This window comes from Tyto alba, unplaced genomic scaffold (genome assembly GCF_018691265.1).
Source record: "Tyto alba isolate M040663 unplaced genomic scaffold, T.alba_DEE_v4.0 Super-Scaffold_19, whole genome shotgun sequence".
NCBI lineage: Eukaryota > Metazoa > Chordata > Aves > Strigiformes > Tytonidae > Tyto > Tyto alba.
The window spans coordinates 4,240,268-4,265,321 of NW_024881281.1; the positions used below are offsets into that span (position 1 = coordinate 4,240,268).

At 55.2% G+C, this 25,054-nt stretch overlaps 1 protein-coding gene across 2 annotated transcripts in view; it reads right to left on the reverse strand.

Moving 5' to 3' along the window:
• Window positions 1–25,054, reverse strand: part of DOC2B (double C2 domain beta) — a 34,780-nt gene continuing 9,726 nt past the window's right edge. The window contains exons 2-10 of one of the 2 annotated variants that reach the window (XM_033004786.2): window positions 22,870–22,949; window positions 21,295–21,318; window positions 16,583–16,657; window positions 13,801–13,910; window positions 4,323–4,449; window positions 3,962–4,119; window positions 1,819–1,900; window positions 1,479–1,575; window positions 1–887 (exon numbers count right to left, since the gene is read on the reverse strand). In XM_033004786.2, coding sequence (XP_032860677.1) covers window positions 751–887; window positions 1,479–1,575; window positions 1,819–1,900; window positions 3,962–4,119; window positions 4,323–4,449; window positions 13,801–13,910; window positions 16,583–16,657; window positions 21,295–21,318; window positions 22,870–22,949 — 890 coding nt within the window. In that variant the 3' untranslated portion in view covers window positions 1–750. The remainder of the gene's footprint in view (window positions 888–1,478; window positions 1,576–1,818; window positions 1,901–3,961; window positions 4,120–4,322; window positions 4,450–13,800; window positions 13,911–16,582; window positions 16,658–21,294; window positions 21,319–22,869; window positions 22,950–25,054) is intronic. The other variant, XM_033004787.2, reaches the window with a different exon arrangement.

The window sequence follows — 25,054 nt, forward strand, 5'->3', positions numbered from 1 at the left end:
GATTTTTATTTTGCCCCCCACCTCTGCAAACATGAAGCCACCCGATCCCGGGGACCGCGAGAGGGAAGCCGTGGTCCGCACAGCGCATTCAGCTTGCTGGCTAACTTCCCATCGGGTACTGGAGAGGACGAGCACAACACTTCTGGAAGAAAAGCAAATAGTCTTCCTAGGTTACCAGGGGACACAATCATTCCAAGGGAGGAGCTTTAAATGCATAAAAGACTGTTTAGGCCCAAACCACAGAGACTGACAAACCACCAGAAATATGGCACAATCGCCTTGAGAAAATAGTTCCGGGTTTTAGTGATGCCTTTTGTTCATATTAAATACACAAACGGAGACTGATGCATTCATTTTTGCCACTGAATTGCAAGGCAGCGAGAAGGTAATTCAGTATAGCAAAGAGTTAGGGGAGGAGTCAGAACTGCAGTGCATGCAGGCGTGTGGTGTCCGTGTGTGTGTGTGTGTGCACACGTGTGTGTGTGCGCGTGCATGTGCATGCGCGTGAGTGTGTCAGGGTGCAAAGAGGCATTTTGGAAAAGCCTCAGGGGACGGGACCTGCCGAGCAGAACAAACCGCCGCTGCCTCGCTCCCTGGGAAGGGTCTCGCTGCAGCCAGGCCGTGGCGTGGGGCGTCCCGCTCTCCCGGCTGCCCCGGTACCACGATCCCCCGTATCCAAAGCCGCAAACGCGCCAAGTCCAAAGGCCGTGGCCGGCAGAGCTGTGCCCGCCCGGGGCGGCCCCGTGGCGCTCAGTCGCTGAGGACGGCCCCTGGCAGCTCATTCGTTAGCGTGTGCCAGCGCTCGATTTTCTTGTCCTTGTTTTTCAGGCAGTCGAACCAGTGCTTCAGCCGCTCGCCTTTGGCGTTAATTCCTAACACGACTCCACCTTGAGGGACAGAGAGGGGGAGAGGGAGAGGTGGGGGTGAGCATCAGCCCTGCGAGGGATGCTGGGGGGCGCCGGGGGGAGGCCGGGCAGAGCCAGGTCACGCAGCCGCTCTCACAGCAGCCAATGCCACAACCTGACGTGACACACGGGCGGTCCCAGCCCGGCTTCCCCGGCCCCTCAGGGCTCCGGGCTGGGACCTGCCCCAGGCAGCTTGTCCTTGCGCCAAGGGCTGGATGCTCACTGCCGCTGCAGCGGCTGTCAGAGCTACTGGGCACTTGGTAGCCATAAATCACCGTGACCAGTAACAAAATCACAAGAAGCCTCGACATCCAACAGAGATGCATGAAGTGTCCCTGCTAAACCTGGTTTTTATTCAGAAGAAAATATTTGAAAACGGAAGGGCAGTGGGGGACGTAAGGCTCAGGTGTAGGAGAGGGATAAAAGTATAACAGAAACCCAGCAAGAATGAATGTGGGGATGGAGAAAAAACTGGGAGGCTGGAGAAGTGCAGAAGAGCAGCAGATGAAAAAAGAAGAGGCAGAGAAGGTGATGATAAGAGGCCAAGGAGACCTTCTGGAACGCCCCACTCACCTATGAAATCGTTTGATTTCCCGATATCGTAGTCCCACACTGTGACTTCCAAGGTCTTTTTTGCCAGGTCGCCGTGCTTTATCTCATAGCAAAACTCCTGTTGGGGAACAGAGACACAGTCAGGACAGACCCGTGCTGGGTTCCTGCGTGGGCTGGGACCCCCAGGAAGGGGCTGGGGCTGTCCATCCTCCTCCTTGGGCTGCTGCCCTTTCCCACCCCCAGGGCACTCAACCTCGATCCCTCACCTAATGACCGAGGGTGGGTTTAGTTTTTTTCCCCCTTTTAAGACCGAGGACTGAGAAAAGCCCCTGGGTGAGAACCCCAACCGGCAAAACCCCACCTCATTGAACTCGGGGTTCAACGTCTTCTTCTTCACCGCTGTCTTATGCTTTGATTTCTTGTCCTCGTCTGGTTTCAGGTAACTGCAACGAAAGCAAGGCAGCGCGGTCACACGCAGGTCCCGTCCGCGCTGTCAGCGTGGGGGGCAGCCCGGGCACGGGGGGGGGGGGCGGCTGGGGGACCCGCTCCTCAGCGGGGGCAGGGTGAGATGAAGGGCTGAGCCCCCCGAACCTGCAGCTCGCTCCTCCCCTGCCACAGTGCTGGAGCTGGCTGGAGGGAAGCGGCATTTCCCCACATTCGCACGAGGTGAGCCACCGGCTGCCACTGGAGAGCACCGATTATCCCATCTCCAGTCCCTAGGGGACACTGGCACCGCACAGACACTCCCAGCTTCCAAAATCAAACGTTCCCAGCCCAGAGTTGGGACTCTGTGACCACTCTGCTCATCCAGAGCCTTGCCAGGAGACAAAAACCACACGCAGGCGTGTAAGAGGGAGCAGGAGCAAGTGCAGTGGCTGCAGCCTCGTGCGGGGCTGTTTCCTGCAGCTGTTTTGCCACGCGGCACCAGGGCCTAAAAGTAAACGAGATTAAAGTGTCATCAAGCAGAGAGGGCGCCTGAAATCCGGGCCAGCCCAAAGTCACTGTTCCGTGGTGGTGTTGCTCCTTTAAACACCCGTTCTGCTTCCTCCTTACACTTTCCAATCTTGCTCATAATTAAAAAATTAGGGCTTGTAACGAGAAGCATCACTTGCCTATCTGCTCCAATTGAAGCCCTGCAGGTGCAACCCTCTGCAGACAGCACAGCGGGCACCTACAAAACAACTGTGTAGAGCAACAGGAATTATGTTACCTCAGGGACTGAGCCTCTAGTGAGCATTTAAAAATCCAGAGTGGATTTTTATGCGAACACCTCCACTCTTACTAAAGAGCAATTAAATAGGAAGGTGAAAGCGTGCTGCCGATAAATTCCGTTACTGGCCTCCCAGGTGCAGTTTGTCCCTCGACAAAGACCATCCCGGAACGTGCCCAAGTTTGGGTCAGCGCCTGGGGGACAGGGATGTGGGATGGACACAGCGGGGGCTGCCGGCCCTTCCTTGCCAGGGGCCCCCCTGCTTCGCGGCGAGCGAGTTTGAAAAATACCATCCACCCAAAAAACAGGAGCTGCAGCCACGCAGGGCCCTGCGCCAGCCTGGCTCTGCACCAGCAAACCATCATCTTCCTCAGCATCCCTTAGTAGCCCCGGGATGACACTGACTTCCACGAATCACTTGGGTGACACCGAGTCGCAGCAGCCCACTGTAGTCATTTTAATAGTTTTTTGTTTTTGTTTTTTTTTTTAATGGTGCTGGTATTTTTCAAAAGGAAGGTACTCCCTGTCACACTGGAAAGTGTCAGCGGGACCTGTAAATGTGCCCTCAGCTCTGTTAATCAGGCTCTGGAGCCACGGGTTGCGATTAAAGTGCTGTCTGACCTAATTACATGCACGTTGTAATTAGAGCTTTTCTAAGCGGTGGCCCCGCTGCTGGGCTGGGAGCTTCGGTAGGAGCCTCCTCTTCCTTGGGACCTGGGGAAGGGGGATGCCTGCACCCCAAAGTCACCGGCTGGGGGGGCCAGACCTGACCCAGCAGCTGTCCCCACCCCAGCAGGGACTGGGCGGGCTCCCAAGAGGAAAAAGGCTGGGGGGGCACCACCGGGAAGGAAAGCGAAGGCTGAACAGGGTCCAGGACCGTCCTGCTCGGGGGATCCCCACCACCCGCTGGGCTGGGACCGTGCCGCCAGCAAAACCTGACTGTCCCTGTCTGCTTTGGGCCACCAAATCTGTCCCCAGGGCCACATCCCTGCCACAGACCCTCTCCCAAGCGAGGGCAGCACCAAGCCAGCTGCGGGGCACCACGGCCACCCAGCCGCTGCCCGGCCACGCACCACCGGGCAGATCCCCCACCCACCGTACTTTGCAGCGCTGGAAAATAATTGCCGGGGAATAACGCGCTCCAGGCGAATGCAAGCTGCTGCCGTGACGCCCTCATTTGCATCTCCTAATGAGATCAATTAATTTCCACTGCAGGGAGAGGCAAGAGGGGACAGCGCAGCTTCACCGAGGGCTGGCAGCGTCTCGCCCGGCCCGGCCGCGGAGCAGCACTCACGTTTTGACATAAGGGTCTGAGTAGCCGTTGGCGTCCATGGCGGCCAGGTGGGCGCAGCGGATGATGCCCACCAGCAGCCCCTGCTTCTGCGAGCTGTACTTGAGGGAGATGAGGATCCGGCCGCGCTCCTCCAGCGATTTGTCCTCTGTTTTATCTATCTGGGGGAGGGAACGCACCCAGTCCGGGGGCTGCTTCGGGACCCAGCCGCAGCCCGACACCCACCTCCCCAGCGCGAGGGAGGCTCCCCCCATCCCCGATCACGTTTGAGGGGTCAAACGAGCCCACGCTCCCACACGGTGCAGGGAGATGCTGTATCTGCGGGCCCACGGTGAGGGACGCTGCTCTGATCCCCCCCACTCACCGGCAGCTGCTTCTCCAGGCAGATGTTGAAGTTTTTGGTCTGGTTGGGCTTCAGTTTCTTCAGCGGGATCCGCGTCTCCCCAATGAACTCGTTGTGGCGGAACTTGTCCTCATCGCAGACCGAGATCCTGCAACAAGCTCGGGGTGAGCGGGCCCGCCGGGGAGAGGGGAGGCGCTGGCGCGAGGGAAGGGGCTGCCCCGTCACGCTGCAGGTCCCCCCAGCAAGGGGACAACTCCGAGGCCACCCTTCCCCAGGCACCTGCTACAGCCCAGCCAGGGCAGCTCATGATGTTTAAATGCGACACCCAAGACCTTGGTTTGCTTTACCTCCGCAGCTGCGACCCGAGGCTGCCGGGATGGAGGACGGGCCGGGTCTGAGGAAGGAGAGAGATGCAGGAGGTGGAGGCTGCACCGCGCCACATCCCCCAGCCCCCTCTCCCGTCTCTCCATGCAGAGCTGCCTGCACGCCCCGGCTGGCCCCGTGGCCACCATGGCCGTCTCTCCTGCTCAGAGCTCATCGTGGCCAAGGCTCCTGCACCCCTCGGCATGGCTGTCACCGCCCTGGGGATTGGGCTCCCTCCGGCGACAGGCTCACCAACCCTGACCATCACAACCCTGCGGCGCCACAGTCGCTGTGTCTGACGCACGGCACCCTCAGAAAAGCAACCTGGAGCCTCAAGCATCCTAACAGTGCTTCCATTAAAACATCAAAGCCGTTGGTGACTAAAGCAAAACTATTCTGAGCCTCCACCAGCCTGGCTGCATCCTACCTGGCTGAGGAGGCTCTTCCTAAACCCGCTCTTGGACTGTGTGGTCAGGAGGAGCGTCCCTCCCTCGCTCCCCACTCGAGGAACTCGGGCCCTTTTCTGAGGGTGGCAGCTCCCAGGGTGTCCCCTGGCGTGGGGGACCTGGCTGCCCTGTCTGGGACATGCAGGGTGGGTCCTCCACCTCCTCTCCCACCTTGCAGACAAGACCAGGAGGGATTTGCAGACCCAGCCTGCGAAAGGCATCACACCTCAGCCAAGCGCCGCTCTCCCGGCCCCCGCGGGGTCCTGCGCAGGGCCGGGTCCCGGGATGCAGCCCGTGATGGCAGCCTGCATCTGAGGGCAGTGATGGCGATGCTGCGCGAAGGCTGTTTTCTGTGCAAAAGCTATAAATGCCTTTTCCTGAGCTGGCAGCTAATGAGTCATTTCTCTGCTGCTTCCCAGCCCGCTCTGGGCGTCAGGAGGAACGACACAAGAACAAAGTTAGTGTTTGCAGGGAGCTTCTGCTCGCAGCTCCTGCAATCCCAGAGAGGGGACCAGGAGGGCGGTGGCTGCCTTGTGAGGGACCAGCCGTCCCCCAGCAGCGCAGCCTGGAGCTGGGGCCAGGGAAAGCTGTCCCAGCCCCCTCCAAAGGGAGCACCCCCCATCCCACGCCCCCAGCAGAGCCACACAGGGACCAGCTGGGCTCCCTGTCCATAAAGGAAAGGCGTTTCCCTTTCCTTCTCTCTTTTCTCCCCTTTTTAAAAATTTTCCTGCAGTGTCTTCTTGTCCTTTAGCTGCCTGATTTTTTTTCTCTCTTTCACCCACTCCTGTTGGTGCCCATTTCTCACAGGCAGCACCTCCGCCTCCAGGGACCACGCTCCACATTGCCAGGTTTTGACAAACAGGACCTATTCAGGAAGGCTTAGAAGTAATTAAAGATAAATAGTGCCCTGCAATCCCGCCTCAAACTAATTGCACACCATGCCTCTGGCCTGCACAGCATCCATGGATGTTTATCATCCGTGGATGGTTTGACCACTCTCACGTTCACAAGTGAATAACAAGGCAGCGAGGGAGACATGGGGATGGCTCAGTCGCACAGCACAAGGACTGTCAGTGCTGGGGAGCAGCTAAGGAAGGGGGCTTGGGAAAAAAATAATACAAGCAGGAAGATGGGGAATGCTGCTCTCCAGAAAACTGTAGCTGGATGCAGCGTTACTATAGATACCCGTGAAAAAAACCACCCCACCGCAACAGTAAAATCCTCAAAGAGAATCTCAAATGCAGGCACAATATCTCCTATTTTCCTTCCTCCTCTCGCCTCTCCTTTAAAGAACAAAACCAAAAAAGGAGCAGCAGCAGCAGCTCCAGACGAGAAGCGGCACAGGCGTGCACAACCCCACACCCATCTGGCCAAAGCTCTGGGGAGGGAAAGCAAGTGCACAGTTATGAAAGCCGGGCTGAAGAGGAGAGGAGCGTGGCCCTCACAGGGAGCTGACAGCCAGGGGTTTATTTTTACAGCCGGCAATTGCAGAGTGGTGCCGTCTCCTGCACAATCAGGGGAGGCAGGGTTTCATACTGCTTTTTGCCTCTTAAGAACATGAGTAACAAGATCTTCCTCTGACAAGGTCTGGGTATGACCCAGAAGCACAAGAAAATACCAAATGCAATGTCCTACTTGCTGGGAAGCCCCAGAACCACCTGGGACAGGCGGAATCCCGGGAAGGAAATGGCTGGAAAACTTCAGCGGTGGTGGCAGGGAGAGCAGCATCTCCAGTGTCGTACTGGGAGAGGCTGGAGAGCCCCACCGAGCCCCATTCCACTGCCCAGGGGGACACGGGAAGCCCCTTGCTCCCACCTTAACAAGCAGCTCTGAGTTCACCAACCCCTTGCAGCGTGTTACAGCTCAGAGACCTTCAGCTCAGCCCTGGGCAGCCGCCAGCCCCGGCGTGTGCCCCCGGGACGGCTCCTGTCCCCCCCGCACCGCACAGCCCGCCCTTTGCAGCAGCCAGGGCACAGGGACGCCCTGCAGCAGCCAGACCACCAGAGCTGCCCCGCTGCAGCCCATCGAAGGGCAAACCCTTCCCCCAAGGGAGAAAGGTGACAAATCGGGGGTAGCGTCAGGGTCCCCAAGCCCCGGCCTGCCGCGGAATGAACATCCCCCTTCGTCCCCCGGGACCGGCAGCGCCCCGAGCAGACCCGCACGTGCTGCGTGCTGGAGGCAGCCCAGCCGGGCACAGCGCGGGGGCGACGGCCCCCTTCCCTGTCCCCGCTGAAGTCCCAGGCTGGTTAAGGTGTCTGTGCAGGGCCGGGTCCCTTGCGAGGCAGTTTTTGGCACACCTGCAAGACGTGGGAACTGCCCCTGTCTCCGAGCAGCACTACGGAGCCAGAGACGCCGCCAGGTCTCTCCCAGCCCCAATTTCCCTCCGGCGTCTCTGGCCACCTCTCAGGTGGGTCCCCACATTTTGTGCCCATCTGGGTGTGATGACCAGAGGCGGTTCAGCCGCAAAGTTTCGTGGCAGCCCTCCCAGTCTCTCGGACCCAGCCCCTGAACCCCAGTCCCTCTGACTGCCTGCGGTTCACCTTCACCAGGACGGTATTTTTAACTCGAGCAGGCTGGTAGTGCACCCGCCCCATAAGCGAAGGCAGCAAGAGTGACTCAGACGAGCAGACAGCTCCGGCCCCAGCCCTCCCTTTGGAAACAGGCATAAGGCAATTACACTGGCTTGAATTTTATTACGAGAAATCGATGTGATGGAATTTTTATGCCTTGGGTTAGAAAATCAGCTCCCTGACGAACAGCAAGAGACGCCTCTGGCAGCCACGCTCACCTGCCATCCCGAGCCCTTTAACTCAAACATCACCCCCTCCCTCGCCTCTCTTTAATAAACCCCATCCCTTGAGCTCGGCTTCTGATTTGACAGCTTCCTCTGAGGGGTCCTGATCTTTAAGTTAAGGGCAGTAAAATCTACCTTGGAAGAAAACTAAGCAGCAAGTGAACAATCATTGCTCATTAAACTTATTCTCCCTCCTACTCAGCCCAGGCTCCTGGGTTACAGTCCTGACTCACCGCGCAGCTCAAGCAACCCCGCTCTGCTGACTCACAACTTCTGAACGCACACACGCTCCCCCGGCCTCTTTCCTGTTGTGGAAAGGGGAGAAGGGGGGTCACTGAGGACCCTTCTCCACAATGCACACACACCTAACAGGCAGTGGAGCCTGAAGATGCATCTCCTGTATCTAAGATCCCTTATGGTCCCTATAGCAACTTGGGAGGCTCTCGACTGAGGAGCAGATGCGCAGGTGATGCCTGCTTGGCTTAAGGACAGGCAGCGCCTGGCAAGGAGAGAAAACAGAAAAAGGCGGTGTCCTGGGCCTGTCCAGCTCTCCTAAAACCAAAAGGAGGATTCAGTGCTGGGCTCCATCACAAAATGCCTCAAAGTCTGAGCACAGAAACCACAGTAAAAGTTAGAGGAAATTATGAGTGTGCTTGCGGTTCTGGAGCAATTCTCATTCAGCGCTTCTGGAGTAAAGCAATTTGGGACCCCAAATCTCTAAGTGTCTGCAGTACGCCTATTAGACCTGATCAAATACTATTTTCTGAATAATGTATTTAATGAGTCATGATGTTTGTCAAACACATGATTAAACAAAGAATTCCTGGCATTCGTGGGCTAGCTATCATATGAATAATGCATCACTTCGCCAATGTATCTGGATATGAATAATTGTATCCAGTATCTGGCCAGCTCTGATATTTATTATGAACACAATCTATTCATTGCATATTACATGTATTATTTAAATGTAGGCGATTGTATTCTGCCTATTCCAATTTCCCCTGCAGCATTTCTCTGCCTCCCCCTGTCATGCACCCCGGCTTCCCACCACGGAGACCGTGGCCGAGCTGCTGCGGCACGGCCGGGCTCAGATCGCAGGCCGGGAGCAGTGGTGCCTGCAGACAGGGCCTGGGAGCGGGGACTGCAGGGCAGGATTTAGCCCTCGTGCTGGCAGAGAACCTGTCCCCCAAGCCCCGGCCCTCCAAGCCCAGAATCTTTTGAGCGGCTCTGAATTTGCCTTCTCTCAGGATGGTGGGTGGTTTCACTGCTATTAAGCCTTGGGCTAGACTCAAGGATATTTAATTCAATGAATGGACGAGACCTTTCAAGATCCTCCCACCTGCCGCATTTCATGAAATCTGAAGTATCTGGTGTTTTTTGAGGGGGTTGATTCATTAACAAAATCCTGCTTGCCAGTGCAACTAGCTGGGCTGCCTTCACCTCTCCTTCTCCCTTGGGGAGGTGAACATCAACGGCTCCTGGGGCCGTCACAGCAAAGTCATTTGACCAGCTCAGACGAGGCCACACAGGGATGAGGGGCAGCCTGTCCGGGCACAGCGTGGGGCTGGGGGGCTCGGGCAAGAGGGGGTCTGTTATGCTGCTCCCCAAGAGGCTGAGGATGCCCCTAGTGCAGCCCCTGCGATAAGGCGAATGCCTCTTCTCCCCCCAGAAGGGTTGCAGGCACTGGCAGAGAGCCCTGTGCCAACACCGACCCACCAACCCATGCTGGACACATCCTGACAAGAGCCCAGGTAGGCAGGGAAGATTTCTGGGTGCTTTTCCAGCTTTTCTGCTGCATCACACGCTCTCCAGGCAGCAGGGAGGCGAAGGCTGGCGGCAGCTTTGATCTCCGCCGTTATTTTTACATTAAAGAGACTTTGCAATCGTGTTCCCTGCCCCTCCGTGAATCTCAGCAGCCAGGGAATGATCACCTCCCAGACCGAGGGGAACATCACTCATGCTCTTTCAACTACCAACAGCTGCCTTGTAGGAGCCTCGCCTGATTAGCGCAAGAAAAGCCAGCATCCCGTAGCTTTGAAGTCGGCTTTTCCTAACGGGGAAGGAGATATTTTGCCGAGATGGCGGGTGAGCGAAGCGAAACACTGAAGGCAGGACAACACAGGGCACAGGAGATGCTTCCTGCAGGAAGCGGCACCAGGAGGGTGAAGGGCCATTGCCACTGGTGTTAGGGAGAGGCTCACAGAAGAGAAACAGCTCAACCCACACCAAAATAAAAAAAATCTTCGGTGAGTCCCAGCCAGCAGGGACCCCAGCCCATCCATCCCTCCTCATATAAACCAAAGATCCCTTCCCAGCCAGGTGGTGAGGGCACCAGTCTGAGAGTATCTAAATGAGGAGATGCAACGTTTCCCAGCCTTACATCCTTCTACTCAACTAAACATCCAGTGTTTGAAAAGAAGAAAATCCAAGAAAGGAATTAAAAGAAAAGATGGATTTTTCTACCTTGCAGCTGGTTTGCAAGAAGCCTCCTCTCACCTAAACCTGCTTCAGGATAAACAAAATCTCCTTTGCCAGTATCTTCAACCACGAAGGTGGAGAAGAGAAAAAAGGAGTCTGGGGCATTGCTCTTATGGAAAATGAAGACCACGTGAATTTTAGGCTCTGGCTCCCCTGCCATGCAAGGTAAGAAATGGAGCCAGGGTGCTCAGAAGCTTTGTTTTAGCAGAGGAATTCCCTGGGCCCTGCCACTGCCATGGCTGTTTGTGCCAGCAGAAGCTCAGCACGGGAAGGAGCACGGAGCACAAGGAAGGACATGGGGCCATCAAGGGTGTCCCAGCACCCACCCTGCAGTACACTGGTTTTGGAGTTGGGACCAAGAAATGTTATTTCATTGGAACTTTTACGCACCCATCTACATGTGGGACATTTTTTAAAGGGATCTGAGTCCTGACTAGAAAATTTTTTGCGGTCCACACAAGAGAATAGGCTGAACCCCCAGGAAGACCCACCACAGCCAGGGGAGGAGCTGGCCCACGCATTGGGTGACAGCCCCACAGCAGAGGTGCCAAATGGGAAACCTTCTTCACCCAAAAGTTCGTTTCTTTAATTCTTTGGAGTCATTTCCAGGCAAAACCAAAGCCGCAACTTTCCACTTCTCCACTTTTCTGTTCATACAACCTTCCCAGGGAGGTGGTGGAGCCACCTGAGCCCCTCACAAAAAAACGTAACATCTACCCCAGAGTTTGAAGGCTTTTAGGTCACCTTTGGCGTGCCGACTGCCATGGTAACACCAAGGATGCGATTCCCCTTTCTGCCCCACACAGGAAAAGGCTGCTCATGCCCACCAGCACGGATGCTGCTGAGGAGCCCAAACCTTGAGCCTCATTAGTGCTGGGGCGGTGGGGCTAAATCCTGCAGGATGGAGCCCACTCCAACTGGATGCAGTGCCAGACCCCAGCCCTGTGCCTGGAGGTGAGGTGGGGATCTGCGTGGCCCCCGGCTGCCCTGATGGCAACGTCGCCGTGGGGCTCGCCACCTCCATGGGGACAGGATCCAGCAAACCCTGCTGGCTAGCTGCAAATGCCGATGAGTCAGAACTTGGCTATTCCTCTCCACGCGGAGAAGATTTTGATCCTTAATTATCACTTAATTCACCGGGGTCGGCTGCTGGCAAGGAAACCTCAGCTACAAAGTGCAGGCTTTGTGCAGAGCGCTGGAGAGCCTGAGCAACTCCCTGTGAAGTGGCAGCTCGATGGGCGTGAAGGCACAAGATAGATGGCTCTGATGGCACGAGGAGACGCCAAACCCCAGGGATGCTGCCCCTGCACAAGCAAATGAGGCTTCGCAGGGAGTTTCGCTCCCCGCAGAGCGCCCGGCTGGGAACTCACACAGGGCAACTGCACCGCAGGAAAGCCGGGGGCTTCCCTCGCCTCCCCGGAAAGGTGCCCTTTGAAGCTGCTTTGGCTAATTGGCTGTTAACCGACCTTGCCAGCAATCTCCTGAGCTCCCCACAGAGCTCCCAAGACAGAAACGCTGTCTCCGTTCAACCACATCCCCCCCGCAGAGCGAGGGGTCCCTGCGCATCACCCTGGGGTCCTGCAAGTGGGGTACAGGGGTCTATGTGTGGCGTTTAGCTTTGGAGGGGTCACAAGGAGCCCCATGTGCTGAGCCTTGGGGGAGCCTGTGGCCACACTCGGCTCCCCACAGCACCCAGGGGGGTGGGCAGGAGCGGGGATGTGCTAACAAGGGATTTACTGTGCAGGGGGTGAGGCGCTGGCCCAGGGTACCCAGAGAAGCTGTGGCTCTCCCCGCCCTGTAAGGGTTCAAGGCCAGGTTGGACAGGGCTGGGGGAAGGGGGCCCTGCCTGTGGCAAGGGGGTGGCACTGGGTGATCTTTAAGGTCCCTGCCAACCCAAACCACTCTGTGGTTCTTTGATTTTTGTGGAGAGAATGGCAAATTCATCCTGGCCCACGCACACATTTCTGTGTGTCCCGCTGCCATTGAGCATCCCACACCTTCCCGCTGCCTCCCAGGAGGGAGCAAGCGCAACCCTTCCCTAGGGAGAAGCAGCTACCAGGCCCCCAAAAAGGTGGGGGTCAAGCCCTTCTGCTCCCTGGTGCCTTTCACCAAACAACTCAGACAAACGTCTCTCTACAAACCAATTTCCACACTTGAAGAGGCCAAAAACTTCAAAGCCTGGAGTGAAAAAATAAATAAAATACCCACCGATAATAATAATAAACCAGAAGCTTTTCAGCCCGACAAGCCTGCAGCACTTTTAGCATGACTAATATTTTCCATGTGAAATAATAATCTGTGGTGCTAAATTTCTCATCTCTATGCACATTGCAGACAACAGGTAGGCTCTGCCCAAATTCACCTCTGAGCAGGACCTTTTATAAGGCAGCTTTGTGCTCTTGTCGTGGGGAAAATAATAAACTCCCAGGGTACCTGCAAATAAGGAGGGTCAGATTCCAGCCACAGAGCTGACAAAGCCTCCAGTCCTCAGAGCAGGATGCAAAATCCTCCTTTGTGTGACAGCAGATCTTAAAGCAAACCCTCCTGCGTAGCAGTCCCAGCTCAGAGAGGTGATGGAGCGACCGATGCTGCCTAGCACCCTCCCCCAGGCAGGATCCGTCCGCAGGCTCCAGGTCACTCCCTGCCCTCACCCAGGTGGGACGGTGGCCAAGACATGAAAACCTTTGCATTCGCAGGGGTCTGCCCCCCAAAAAGCTGCACTTCCAAGCTCGCACAGCCCCACCACGCTGCCCCTGCCCACCTCCAGCTCCACACAAGAGCTCCCAGTCCCTGGGAGATGCTGCCGGGAGATGCTGAATGCACGGAGACTGAACCAAACCGAGAGAATAGAAGAAATACATACAAATGCTCTTCATTTAGTTTAACAATAATATATAGATGCCTCCAGCTTGTTGTCAAAAAAATCTGCCCTGAAAGGGGCCCGGAGCTTTCCCAGAGAGATTTTCTCAGCAAGATGTGACTGCAAAGCCTTAACACGTGCCCATGAGAGCTGGGTACAAAGAGGTTAAAACCAAGTAACAGCACCTCTGCAGTCAGGAGCCCCATGAGTGAGTTATGAAGTTAATGACAAAGCAGGACCACACTCCTCACAGGCTGCTCCAGCCCAGGCTCCCCATAAATCAAGTGGCGATCACCGTGGGGGTGATGGATGTGTGCAGGGCATGCACACAAGCTATAGGCTTTGGCGGGTAATAAGTGCACTGCTGTTCTCAAAGGAGCTGCCAGGATCGTCCTGGGGGGTTGGGGGTCCCTGTGAGCTCTCCCGGGAAATCATCACTGGGATGGGGAGGGATGCCTGGGGTGGCCCTGAGGGGAGGGGACACGCATTCCCCCCCAGCGCTGGGCTCAGCCCCCTGTTCACCCCCTCACATCTCCCACCCCGTGGGGCTCTTACCGCAGGGTCTTGCGGATCATGTCCTCGTCGGTGATGCCGTAGTAGGTGAGCGTCTCGTTCCAGGTGGGGTTCAGCGTGTTGCGCAGCGTTTTGGTTCTCAGCTTGTTTGCCTGGAAAAGCAAAGGAGACAGTGGTCAACAGGATCTGGCCCCAGGCGATTGTTTAGGCAGCAATGGGCGGAGAGGGGGGGAGAAAAGGAAGCACAGTTTGGAGATGAAGGGGCAGCTGGTGCTGTCACCCTTCTGCCCCAGTGCCGTAAACCGGACGGTCCTCGATGGGGTGGCCTAGACCCACCCCGACCACAGCAATAAGCAGAGGGGAAGAGACACAGTGACTTACTGGCTCGTTTGCACAGCAATCCAACCCCACATCCCACATGCTGCAAACAGCCAGCAAAATGGGAACCTTGGCAGAGCACAGCGAGAGGACGGGGATTTCATTTATGCAGGAGGAGTGAGAGAGAGAGTGAGAGTGAGAGAGAGAGAGAGGGGGGGAAAAAATGTATTTTCAGGTTCATTAAAATATACCAATTTGCTGTTCTGGCTGTTTATTTGCATTCCTGCTCCCAGCAGAGCTCCTGTTCCTGCCTGACTCAAAATAACTTCCTTGATACACATTTTGTTAGCACTGGCAACTCTTTCCAGCACCGCAGCTCTGCAGAGCAGGAGGCCAGGGACAGCGGAGCTGTCGTACCTGCTCGTGTCCCCAGCATTGATGGGTCATCCTGGCACACAGCCACTCCCCGAGGTCAGGGGACATTAATTTTTTTACCCCCTGGGCCACCTGCTTCTGTTGGGGAGCAGAAGCAAAGGGCTGCAGGCTTCAGATGGGGCTTCTCCCTGGAACAGTCTGACAGAGCAGCAATTTTCCCTCTAATAAGGTATAAAGTCAGGAAGTTCAATCCCTGCCTCAGCCACTGCTGGGCATAAGGAACTCTCAAGAAATCAGTACTTCAGAGTCATCTCGTGTGTCTTTATGGGAAGGTGCTACATTCACCAGCTTTGGTTCACCAGCCCTAAGCTAAATACGAGTGGGATGCAAAGCATGGGGTGAAGAAAAGAGCTTGTGCTTCCAGCAAAAGAGGCAGGACGGGTTATCTTGCTGGCATGTCCTTTCCCCACCAAAAACACCCCAAACACACAGTGTCTTCCAGATCAACTAGACACGGCCACCGGCCGGAGGAGCTGCTGGTGCAACGGAGCCATTGAGGGACCATGGCACAGCGTCTCGCTCCCAAACGCTTTGTGCAAAGCAGCTGCTTGCTCTGGGTTTGATCTCTTGGAGATAAAGTCTCTATTTTGTGTCATCCTTCCATTTAGGTTTCCAAAGCTGTTTCTGCCTCAGTGTAAAGCCTGCTGAGTGGTAACAAGGACAACAGGGAAAACGCCCTGATGGTACCCACTGCTTGTGTAGACCTGGTGGGGCCTGATCCTGGGGCTGGGACTCCAGGGATCAGGGAGGACCGTGGGTTTATCCAAAGGGGGGAGTGTGATGGGCATCACCCAGCAGCTAATGCTGCCCTGGGCAAGGGACACGAATTAAATCAGAGGAACTGAGCTCCCGGAGCGCCTTTTTCTCCCATCTGGAATGACTTAATAGTCAGTAACCAGCTCACATGGAGACCTGTGCATGAGGTGACTGAATCCAACCCTGCTTCCCACGGCTCTGGCCTGGGCTCTGCCGCAGGTGCCTGCCTGCCCCAGGCTGGGACAGAAACACCCGAAGGACCTGGGGACTGTCCTGCTGCTGGAACACTTGTACAGAAACATCCAGCCCAGGACACATTCACGACCCCCCCAGATCTTCTCACCTCCCCCTGAGCAGATTTGGGCAGTGCTGTTTGGAAACGGGGCACATGAACAGAGCAACCACAGCAGCAGAGGGACGTGGGGGCAAGGAGAGGGTCTCCCCACGGCTGCTCCGGGCTTGTAGAGGCTGCAGCTCCTGCGCTACCCTCAGCTCACCGCTTCCCTCCTGCCTCTCTGGTCTCCATCACCTCCAGAAGAAATGCTAATCAATGCATTTTCAAAACATGGAAATGACATAATATCGCTGATGAAAACGCTCCTGGCTCTCCTGTTTCCAACGGAACTTGAAATGTGGTTAAAAACTCCCTCTACCGCCCTAAACATTATGAATTAATTCAACTGAACCGTAACAAGTAAATATACCTCCCCCCAAAAGGTCTTTCCTTTAGTGTAAAATAAGAATGCAATTAATATTCATAACACATACATTTAACATTTAAATTCAACATCCCCATCAGCTATACCAAGCTCTTGCTACACATCAATATCTTTAATTACTCTTCTCTCCAGCAAGCGCTGAACCTAAGTAGATGGAAATATTTCCCTTACGATTTATACTCTGCTTTATTATGATCCGAGGGGTTTTAAATGCAAAAGAAAAAGGGGGGGAAAAAAAAAAGAGTTGGTTTGTTTGTAGCTCCAGATCATTTCACCTGGTGCTTCCCAGGGGCTTCTGGAGCGCAGCATTCACACCCCCTGCTCCCAAGGGTGGGGAGTCAGGCTGGCACCCGGCTCCCAGGCAGTGGTTTACTGGAGAGGCACTTGCTACCCCTACAAGGACGGATTTAGCCCCGGTTCTTACCTCCTGCTGCTGCTCTCTCCTGCTCCCCTGAGTGATAGCCGGGCAGGAGACTTGAGGTCTGGCTGCAGCAGCCCCTGAGTGTAGAGCTTCTCCCTGGGGAACCTCCCAGCCCTGATTTCAAAGGGAAAGGTGCACCCCCAGGAAGGGAAGGAGAAGCGAAAACGCATCTCACCTTACTGGCTCCGGGAAGCAAGTGCAATTTGACGTATGGATCAGCCAAACCATTATGGTCCATTGGCTTCAGGCCCTGGAGAGGAAACAGTAAAAAGCAGGAGTTAGGACACCAGCGAGACTTGGCAGGCGGGGTGGCTTCGCTGAGCCCAGCTACTGATGCCCGTTTCCCCGGAATGTCGTCGGTCCACGGAGTAACTGCACCGCTTCCCTGGGATCGGGGAAGGAGGAGAATACGGTCGGTGCAGGATCCGGGCTGCACAGCAAAAGCTGAGCACACTCAGTGTTCAGACGACGTCTGCGGTTTGCGCTGAGGAGGAGCTGCAAGAAAACTCCTCACCTGCACTTGGCATCGGCCGCAAAGCACCTCTGCTCTTCCAGCAGCTGACTCCGACACCTTGATCACAATTAATTTGGGGGTTAAGTAAATCAGCGCAGTGATTTTCAAGGATTGAAATTACAGGGTTTTGTCATTTAATAATTGCTTATGAGCAAACATACACCTCTGCTGTTGTGGTGTTACTTTTAAGTGCTCCCAGAGGGTGTGATAGCACCTACCTACTCTTTGTTATTAAGGCACAGCTGAAGGAAGAACAGCTTTCAGGCCAGTGGGAGGCTGTCACCAGCCGACTGCCACGGCATTTGCAGGGAAATCTGTGGGTACAGGAGCACAGACATAAGGAAATGCTCACTGCGGCCATTCCTGATGGATTTTCTATGAGACCCTCACAGCTTTTAAAGGATGACATGGATCATGTTAGCTATAGAGATGCTCTGGAGTTGATCCTGCTTCGGGCAGAGGGAGGAGACAAACCTGTTCCTCTTCTAAACAACCAGAGGGCTGAAAATTATCCAAGGTTGACGCACAAACTCAGCTCAAAGCCATTACTGCACAGACTGCAGGGAAACAAACTCCACAGGGTAGGGAAGCAACATAGGAGCATGAAAAATGGAGCCTAATTTTTACCAGTCCTAAATGGAAATTATAATGGATACATCATGAAAGTCCTTGGATTATTTCCAGCCTGGCTGCGGGATTCCTGCAGGAATTATTTCTAGGCTGTCTGAAGGCAATCCTCTGCCTGGATCAGAGGAAGGTTTCTCTCCAGAGGTATCCATCCAACCCTGACTCCAACCCAGGCATGGAAACCAGGCTGGGTGATGCTAAAGACTTGTCACACCTTTTGTGTGATGAGCAGAGTATTCAGTGCCTGGGTTTAATGAGCGTGTGCAGCTGCCAGGGATCCACCTGGCAGGAAAGCATTCGTATGGGTGGCTGGTGGAAAGGCTGCGTGAAATGAAAATGTAATCATCAAAGCCTGGGTTTGGACAAATCAAAGAGGGAAATGCTGGGGAAATTGCCTTCCATATTTTACACGTATGAAAAACACACCCAGCTTACCCCACAGCCCCAAGGCAGCCCCTCAGGATGCCCCTGTCCCACCCGTCCTCCTTGATTCACACAGTTCGGTTGAGGGCCCGAGCTGCTCCTGACCTTGGTGCAGGCTCTGCTTCAGAGACAAGCACTCTGCCCTGGGGCAAGGGAGACCAAATGGTGCCCAGCAAAGAGGACTTTGCTTCTAAAGCAGAGCCAAAAGGATAAAAATATCAGCAGTGAATGGAGGCTAAATGGCTGTGCTTTAACTGCAGTGCTTCTCAGGTGATGTCCCTGGCCCAGCAGAAGAGGAAGGCAGAGGATGAGAGGAAGGGGGTTGGTATCGGCTGGGGCTCCTTGGGCAGACATGGCAGCAAGGGGCTGAGCTGGCCCCCCAGGCTGCAGAGGGGTCCGGCCGGCCCAGCGCACAGACTGCTCACAGCCAAGCAAAGCGAAGGCTCACCCCAGCTTCACCTGCCCAACGCTGTGCAGCAAGTGAAATGAGAGGCAAGCAAGCAAATTCCCATCAAAATGGACGGAGAAAGACAGACAGCTCTGTAATTCACCCATCAATTCAGTTCAATTAAATTACCTTCTGAGGAGGCTATTAAAGGCTTTTTAAATAGATGTGCTATGGAAGGTGGAGTGACAGGAACCTGGAAAATGGCTCCCAATGTCACATCTACCTCCCTCCCATGACACTTGATACAAGTTTGGCACAGGGCTGAATTAACATGAGAGCATTTCCTATGGCTCTGCCCCGCAAAGCTGCTCCTGTGGGAGCTCACCCTTCCCAGGGACACGCAGGGTGACCCAGCACCATTTTTTCCCCTGAATGGCGGGACCTCCAGCCCAAAGCTGCTCCAAGAGAGCCAAGAGGCAGAGGAGGGCCACAGGGCTCATATCTGGGGGCAGAGTCTCCCATTGGCTTCAGCCAGCGCAGCCCCAGCTCCAACCAGTCCTCCTGTCAGGACCAGTTTACAGTGCTGTGCATCATGGCACGGGCAATGGAGCTGAGACTGAGTTTCATCTTTTCCCTTCCTCTACTCAACCTCAAAATCCCTGCTGCAATCCTACAGAGACCAACAATCCCGCTGCATCCCAGCTGCTGCCAGCTGCTCTCAGTGCCACTGACATTTAGCTAATCAATAGCATTTAATTACAAGTTGGGCTAATCGGGCTGCCGATTAACGCCACGCTAGAGGCATACAGAAATCACAGGAGACAGATTCGTTCCATCATTCACCCCACAGCAAGCTGCCTGCCCAGTGAGCAGGCTCCCTGCTGCCAAAAGCCTGCTCCTTGGCTCCCCGGGGCCACGGCATACCATTCTGAAATGGGGCAAACTCTGTGCTTCCACCCTGACAGCCCAGAGACACACAGCTTGGAGATGGGAATTTCCCCGCAGTGATGAATATTTATGAGTAAATCCATAAGTAATGCTCAGTGCAGACCTCCAGCGCTCAGCTTTGGCTGGAAGTAGGGGAGCATCCAAATGCTCAGAAGGGTGGAAACTCCTGAGTGTTTTCTAGCTGTGGCCGCAGCCTGAAGTGCAGGGAGAGCACCCAGGTATACTCGGACGGGCAGTGTCTGCTCTGCACGTCCTGCCTGGGGCCAGGGAGCTGCCTGCACAGCCACCTGAAGCTTGCCCAGGGCATCTTCCTCCTGAAAGCAGGAGACTAACAGAGCTACAGGACGGCACAGCCCCACAACGTCTGCACTGCCTCACCCCCCTAGAGATCCCCCTATACCACATTATTATCTTGCTCCGTGCAGCAGGTCGGGCTTTGCAGGACTGAGCAGAAAATGAGACCCGCACCCAAGCCACAGCCCAGCATGCCAGGACACAGACCCCAGTGCCTGCACGTTAATCGCATCATTTTCTATCACATTTTATAGGAGGGGGTGATGCCCAGCGCAGCCCAGGGGCAGCTGGCTGTTTCCCACACATGATGCTACAGTCCAACATAACCCCGGGGAGAGCACACGGCATCGGGCTGCAGGGGGAGAGCCCTCCTGCCAGCCTGCCCCACAGTCCAGAAATGGGCTCCCACACCGCCGTGATTTATTCTCCCATTGATCCGAGCTGAGCTGCAACGTGCCTGAGTTCAGCTGCGCCTGAAGTGTGAAAGGCAGGGTACGGGCAGGGCTGCTGCCAGGACTGAAAGCCGTTGGCACGAGGCAGCCGCTGGCAGCCTGCCTGCTCCTGCCTGCACAGGGTCCTGAGCTTTCTCGCGGCCAGAGAGAGGTGGCAGGAATGCTGGGCACGCCACCACAGCCCTGCCCCAGCCAGGGAGTAATGGGGTTTCTTGGTCTTTACCTCCCTGGTGTTGTGATATCCCAGGACAGCATCTGTTTCAGCCCCATAGTGCCGCACCAGCGAGCTCTAATGCTGCTGCAGTTGCCCCGAGGCTGCCCAGGGGTGACAACCTGATGCCTTCCAAAATCAGCTTCCTGATGGCAGGTCACCTCTGTGTGCTATAAGGGAAACTGATGCACCATGTGCCTCACTCCTGCTGTAACCACACAGCCTGGGGAGAGCCCTGCAGCCACCAGCTTCCACAGCCTGACTTCCCACAACAAAGCAAACCTCCTCTCATTCCCTACACCAGCTCCAAACCTCCTTTCATTCCCCCTTCCAGCTCCATCCAAACCTGGGATATAGGCTGACCTGAGAAACAGTCAGTACCTCGCAGATCCTTCTGTGAATGTAAACCAAGAAATACCTCAGATGTCCCCAGGCACCCGGCACCAGAGCAAACCCCCCGCACAGAGTGGCTATCCTGACCTCCTGCAGCTGATGGCTGCAGAGCAGAAAATTGGTGGCAGAGCACAACAGATTGGATTTAACCTGCTGCCAGTGCCTCCAAGAGCCTGCTAATCCCTTCCCCAGGAGCCAGCAACAGGACTTGGGAGGGAGACTGGCAGATACAAAAGTGCTGGAGACTAAAATACATAGAGAGAAGCAAAAACATCTAAAAGAAGAGGGTTGTTTGGGGGAATTATCAACGGGAGAAAGAAAAATACTTCTTGCATGGCTACAATAGTCGAGGTTTTAATGTCTGCTGGCAGCCACTGAGGCTCCAAGAGCTGCTGGAGTTGGGGCATGTCCTGAGGGCACCTTCCTTGGGGGCCTGGAACCTAGTACCCAAGACACCAGCCAGGCCAGCCCCAGCTCAGGTCCGAGGGCAATGTACATCCCAGCGCTGTGCTGTGGCTCACGTGCATGTCCCTGGCACTCCCCTGGCTACCGCAACACCCGCTCCACAGCACTACTTCTAGCATCTACGCAGCCAACGCCGGCTCCCACCGACAGCAGCCGGGGTCCTGGCCCTTACCTTTTTGAAGTCAAGTTTTGGCAGCTTCCCCCAGGCGAGAGATGAAATGAGAGCGAGCAGATGGCAACGTAAATAAAAGAGAAAAATGGGAGAATGAGAGCAGAATGGAAATGAACAGAACTCGAACGCTTGGATGTCAGAGCGGCGAGGGGGGGTCTTGCCCACCCCGTGAGCAGGGGTGATGCTGGTGCCGTGTGTTGCCCCCCAGCCCCGTGGGACGGGGTCAGCAATTGCTATTCTTGTACAGCTGGGTGGGCACTGTGGGGACCGGGGCTCTCCTTCATCCGCCCTGCCTTTGCTCTCGCTGCTGTTAGATCTATCACTTGCCGTTTGCAGGTCTCCTTCCTCCCTGTCTTCCACCCACTGCAAACCCAATTAGAAACCTCCTCCTTGGCACCGCTCCCGAGCGCACCAAGGGAAGCCTGACCCGGAGGCTGCCGGCGAATTCACCGGCAACAGGCAGGGGGGAAACGGGGAGGGAAGCAAAACCTGCCAGCTGCCTCACCCCTGCCCCGGGAGCTGCCGGTGCTGGGCTCGCCCCCCGGCCGGGAGCAGCTCCAGGTCTTCCAGGGCACATTCCTCCCTGCTCAGCCCCAAAGCCAAGCTTTTGTGCTTGGGGTCTTATTCCAGATGGGGAAAACCCTGGGGTGAGGACATGCATTCTCAGCAGCCAGCTCAGCACCCAGTGCAGTGGGTTCTAGGGTGGGGGCTGCAAATAAGGCAGTTGCAACTGGAGGGAAGAAGAACATCCTATGAAGGCAAATGGCGTGGGCTGATCCTCTGGGGGCTCAGCTCACAACATGTTCTCCTGCAGTTTTTCCTGTCTTCTGTAAAAACCCTCCACCCCTTCCCAAGATCTACAGAGACTTAGGTCTTCCTCCACCCACCCACCACTGTCGGGGCCCAGCCGTATCGACCTAGAGCCCTCACTGCTCTACTCCTCGTGCCAGGGAAAGCAGAGAGGAACTGAGCAACACCCAGAAGCACCTTCTATGGGCCCGGAGGCAGAATCAGGACCTCAGCTATCTGTTTCTGCTCCAAAATGTGCAAAAAACCTCTAATTGCTTCAATCACGCAGACGGCAAAGGCGCTGAGGCAGGGCACTTTGTGGCAATGATTAGCAGCATTTAAAAGAGCCATTTATAAACTGACAGCCAGTCACAGTATCAAGTAAATAACAACATCGGGTTGGGTGCTTTTCAAAAAAGCATCAATAGCTGCGACCATCTCGTCACAGGGATGAGCAGCCATCTCTGTCCCACTGGAAACACCCTGAAAGGCAGGGATGGAGGGGAAGGAGAGGGCAGAAGCACTGGCTGCCAGGATAGGAGCAGAGCTGGCAAAGGGATGGCTGCAGCTGGGGTCACCAGAGCCACTGGCACAACCTGGGGACGGGGGGACACCTGGCCGCCCCCACGTGCTGCCCTCACTGCTGCATTTGTTTGGCACAGGCACAGCACCCCCGTGGCCTTGTGGTTTTGGCAGGGCTCTGGTGGCCCCACAACGCAGAACAGAGGTGGCCAGCTCCAGGTATATTCAGTCTTTGCTGTCCACATGCCCAGCGCTGAGACGTACCTTGGCTTTATTGATCGTGCAGTGGAGAGCGTTGTTTTCTTGATCATAGAGCAAGCTGAAATCCAGCGTCCCCAGCGTGGCTGCAAAGGAGAAAAGATGTTATTAACCCGTGGGGGCCAGCAAACATTGTCTCTTCTCCCTCTAAGCACAAAAGGAGCAGATGAAGATGCTAGACAAATGGCTGCAGACATTATAAAACATAAAGCATCCCCCTGTGAGCCCTGTTATGAAACATGGCTTCATGCTGAGAGGCTGATGGCCATGCTCACATTTGGCCAGTGGGGCTGGCACAGCCCTGGGAGAGGAGTGAGAGGGATGAAGGTCTGCGGCTCGCCCAGGCACTGCTGCCAGCGCAAAGGTTTTGCCTCTGTGGGCTTTTACACGGGTCACCCCCATCTATCAGCAGCCTCACTGCAGCCAGCAGCTTCCCGGGCCCCAGGCATTGAAGGCTCTTGTCTGGGAAGAGCCAGGCAGGGCTGGGACACAGCCGAGACCTGCTCTCAGCACATCTCCCCCTCTCCAGAACCACTGGCATTCCCAGAATGAGTATTTGTACACTGACACCTTCAAACAAATGAGCTACCAATGGGATCCCTTCCCAGCTCCAATTTGGCTGCAAACTGTAAATTAAACCCAGTGAGAATGGAAATGCTTTTATGGTCAAAATGAAAAACACCAACAGCTTTTAATCTGAGCAGTGTTCCCTTACAGCATCTGCAACCCAGGAATGGCAGCAATGGGGCAGCTCGTGGGATGTGACCACAGGGAAGGGACAGGAGATCAGGACAAACCACAGGAACCTCAGCAGCAAAAGTACATTTGATTTGAGAAATTCTTTCCCTTTAGACGATCTGAGCAAGTTGCGCTAATCCAAAGCAGAGGAAAAACCTTAAAAAGATACGCTTTCCAAAAGCATCATTTAATCTTCTCCAAGGCTTCCGGATCCGATTTGCACACCAAAGCCTGGCCACGGAGCAGCAGCTCCCCCAGCACAGCTTTGCCTGCCACCAGCTTTGAACTTCCAGGGTGGCTCTGAACCCGGCAGCCCACACTTTTCCAGGCCCACCTTCCCAAAAGGGGTCTGCCCCAGCACTGCCTTGCCGCCACCACGCAGCATCCCACCGCTGTTTCCAAGGTAACTGCACCTTCCCGCCACGCACGCAGGTTCAGAGCAGGGGAAAAAAAAAAAAAATCCCTAATAAAAACCAGAACAATTTTGCTTAATATCAAAGCAGGGTTTTCTGCCTGGGAGGTAAGTTAGACAAACTTTATGGCAGGAAATAAGGCGTTTTTTTTCCCAGAGTCAATAGCCTCTGTAGCAAGGCACCCCAGGAGGTAGCAAATGTTCAGGGGACTGAAACCTTCCTGCTGCAATTTCACAGAGATCTTCCAGCCCAAACACAAGTGAGCTACAGGTTTGCCTGCTAGCAAATAAAAATCATTGCTCCAGAGCAAATATCTTGCCTTCAAAGCACAGCAAATATTCAGAGAAATTTCTGCCAGAATAATGTACCCCACCCCCCCCCCCCCGCTTATTCTGGAGTAATTTCATGGCACATTAGCTATTGGTTTAGGTAAGTCATAAATCAGTGGGGTTTACCTGCCAGGGCTCAGAGAAGATGGAATTGATACAGGGTGAGGCCAAACCTGCAACACTTTGTGGATCATTTCTGGGGTTGGCCCAAGTGGGCATTTCCAGAGCAATTAATGGCCAAACTTGCTCCATATCATGCAAGGAGGAAAGCGGAGCAGTGCCCCAGCGTGCTGGGGGCTGGCTGTCCCCTGCCTGGCGATGGGGAGCTCACGGCAGTGTCAGAGCACCAGCCCTGGGCTGGTGCAGCCGGGAGGCTCCACGGCACATGGGTGAAAGCCAAGTCAGCAAAACTCAGCAAATCTGCATTTTCGCTCGAGAGCAGAAGATGAAGCCTCCAGTTTCAGAGCCTCATCATTTCCACCTGCCCTTTAATCAGCCGCTTCCTGCCAGACCCACTGGTCGGCCCTCCCAAGTTCAAGCTGTTATTTTATTTTTATCGCTGAAAGGGGCCCACGGCTTAGCCTGCTGGATTTGGCAATTTATAAAACAAATTAAAAGCTTGGCTTGAAAACAGACTTCGGCCAGGAAATATTTACAAAGCCTCCTGTCCCCTCAGCGCTGCAATCTGCCCCAGGGGTGAAGGCAGCAGGG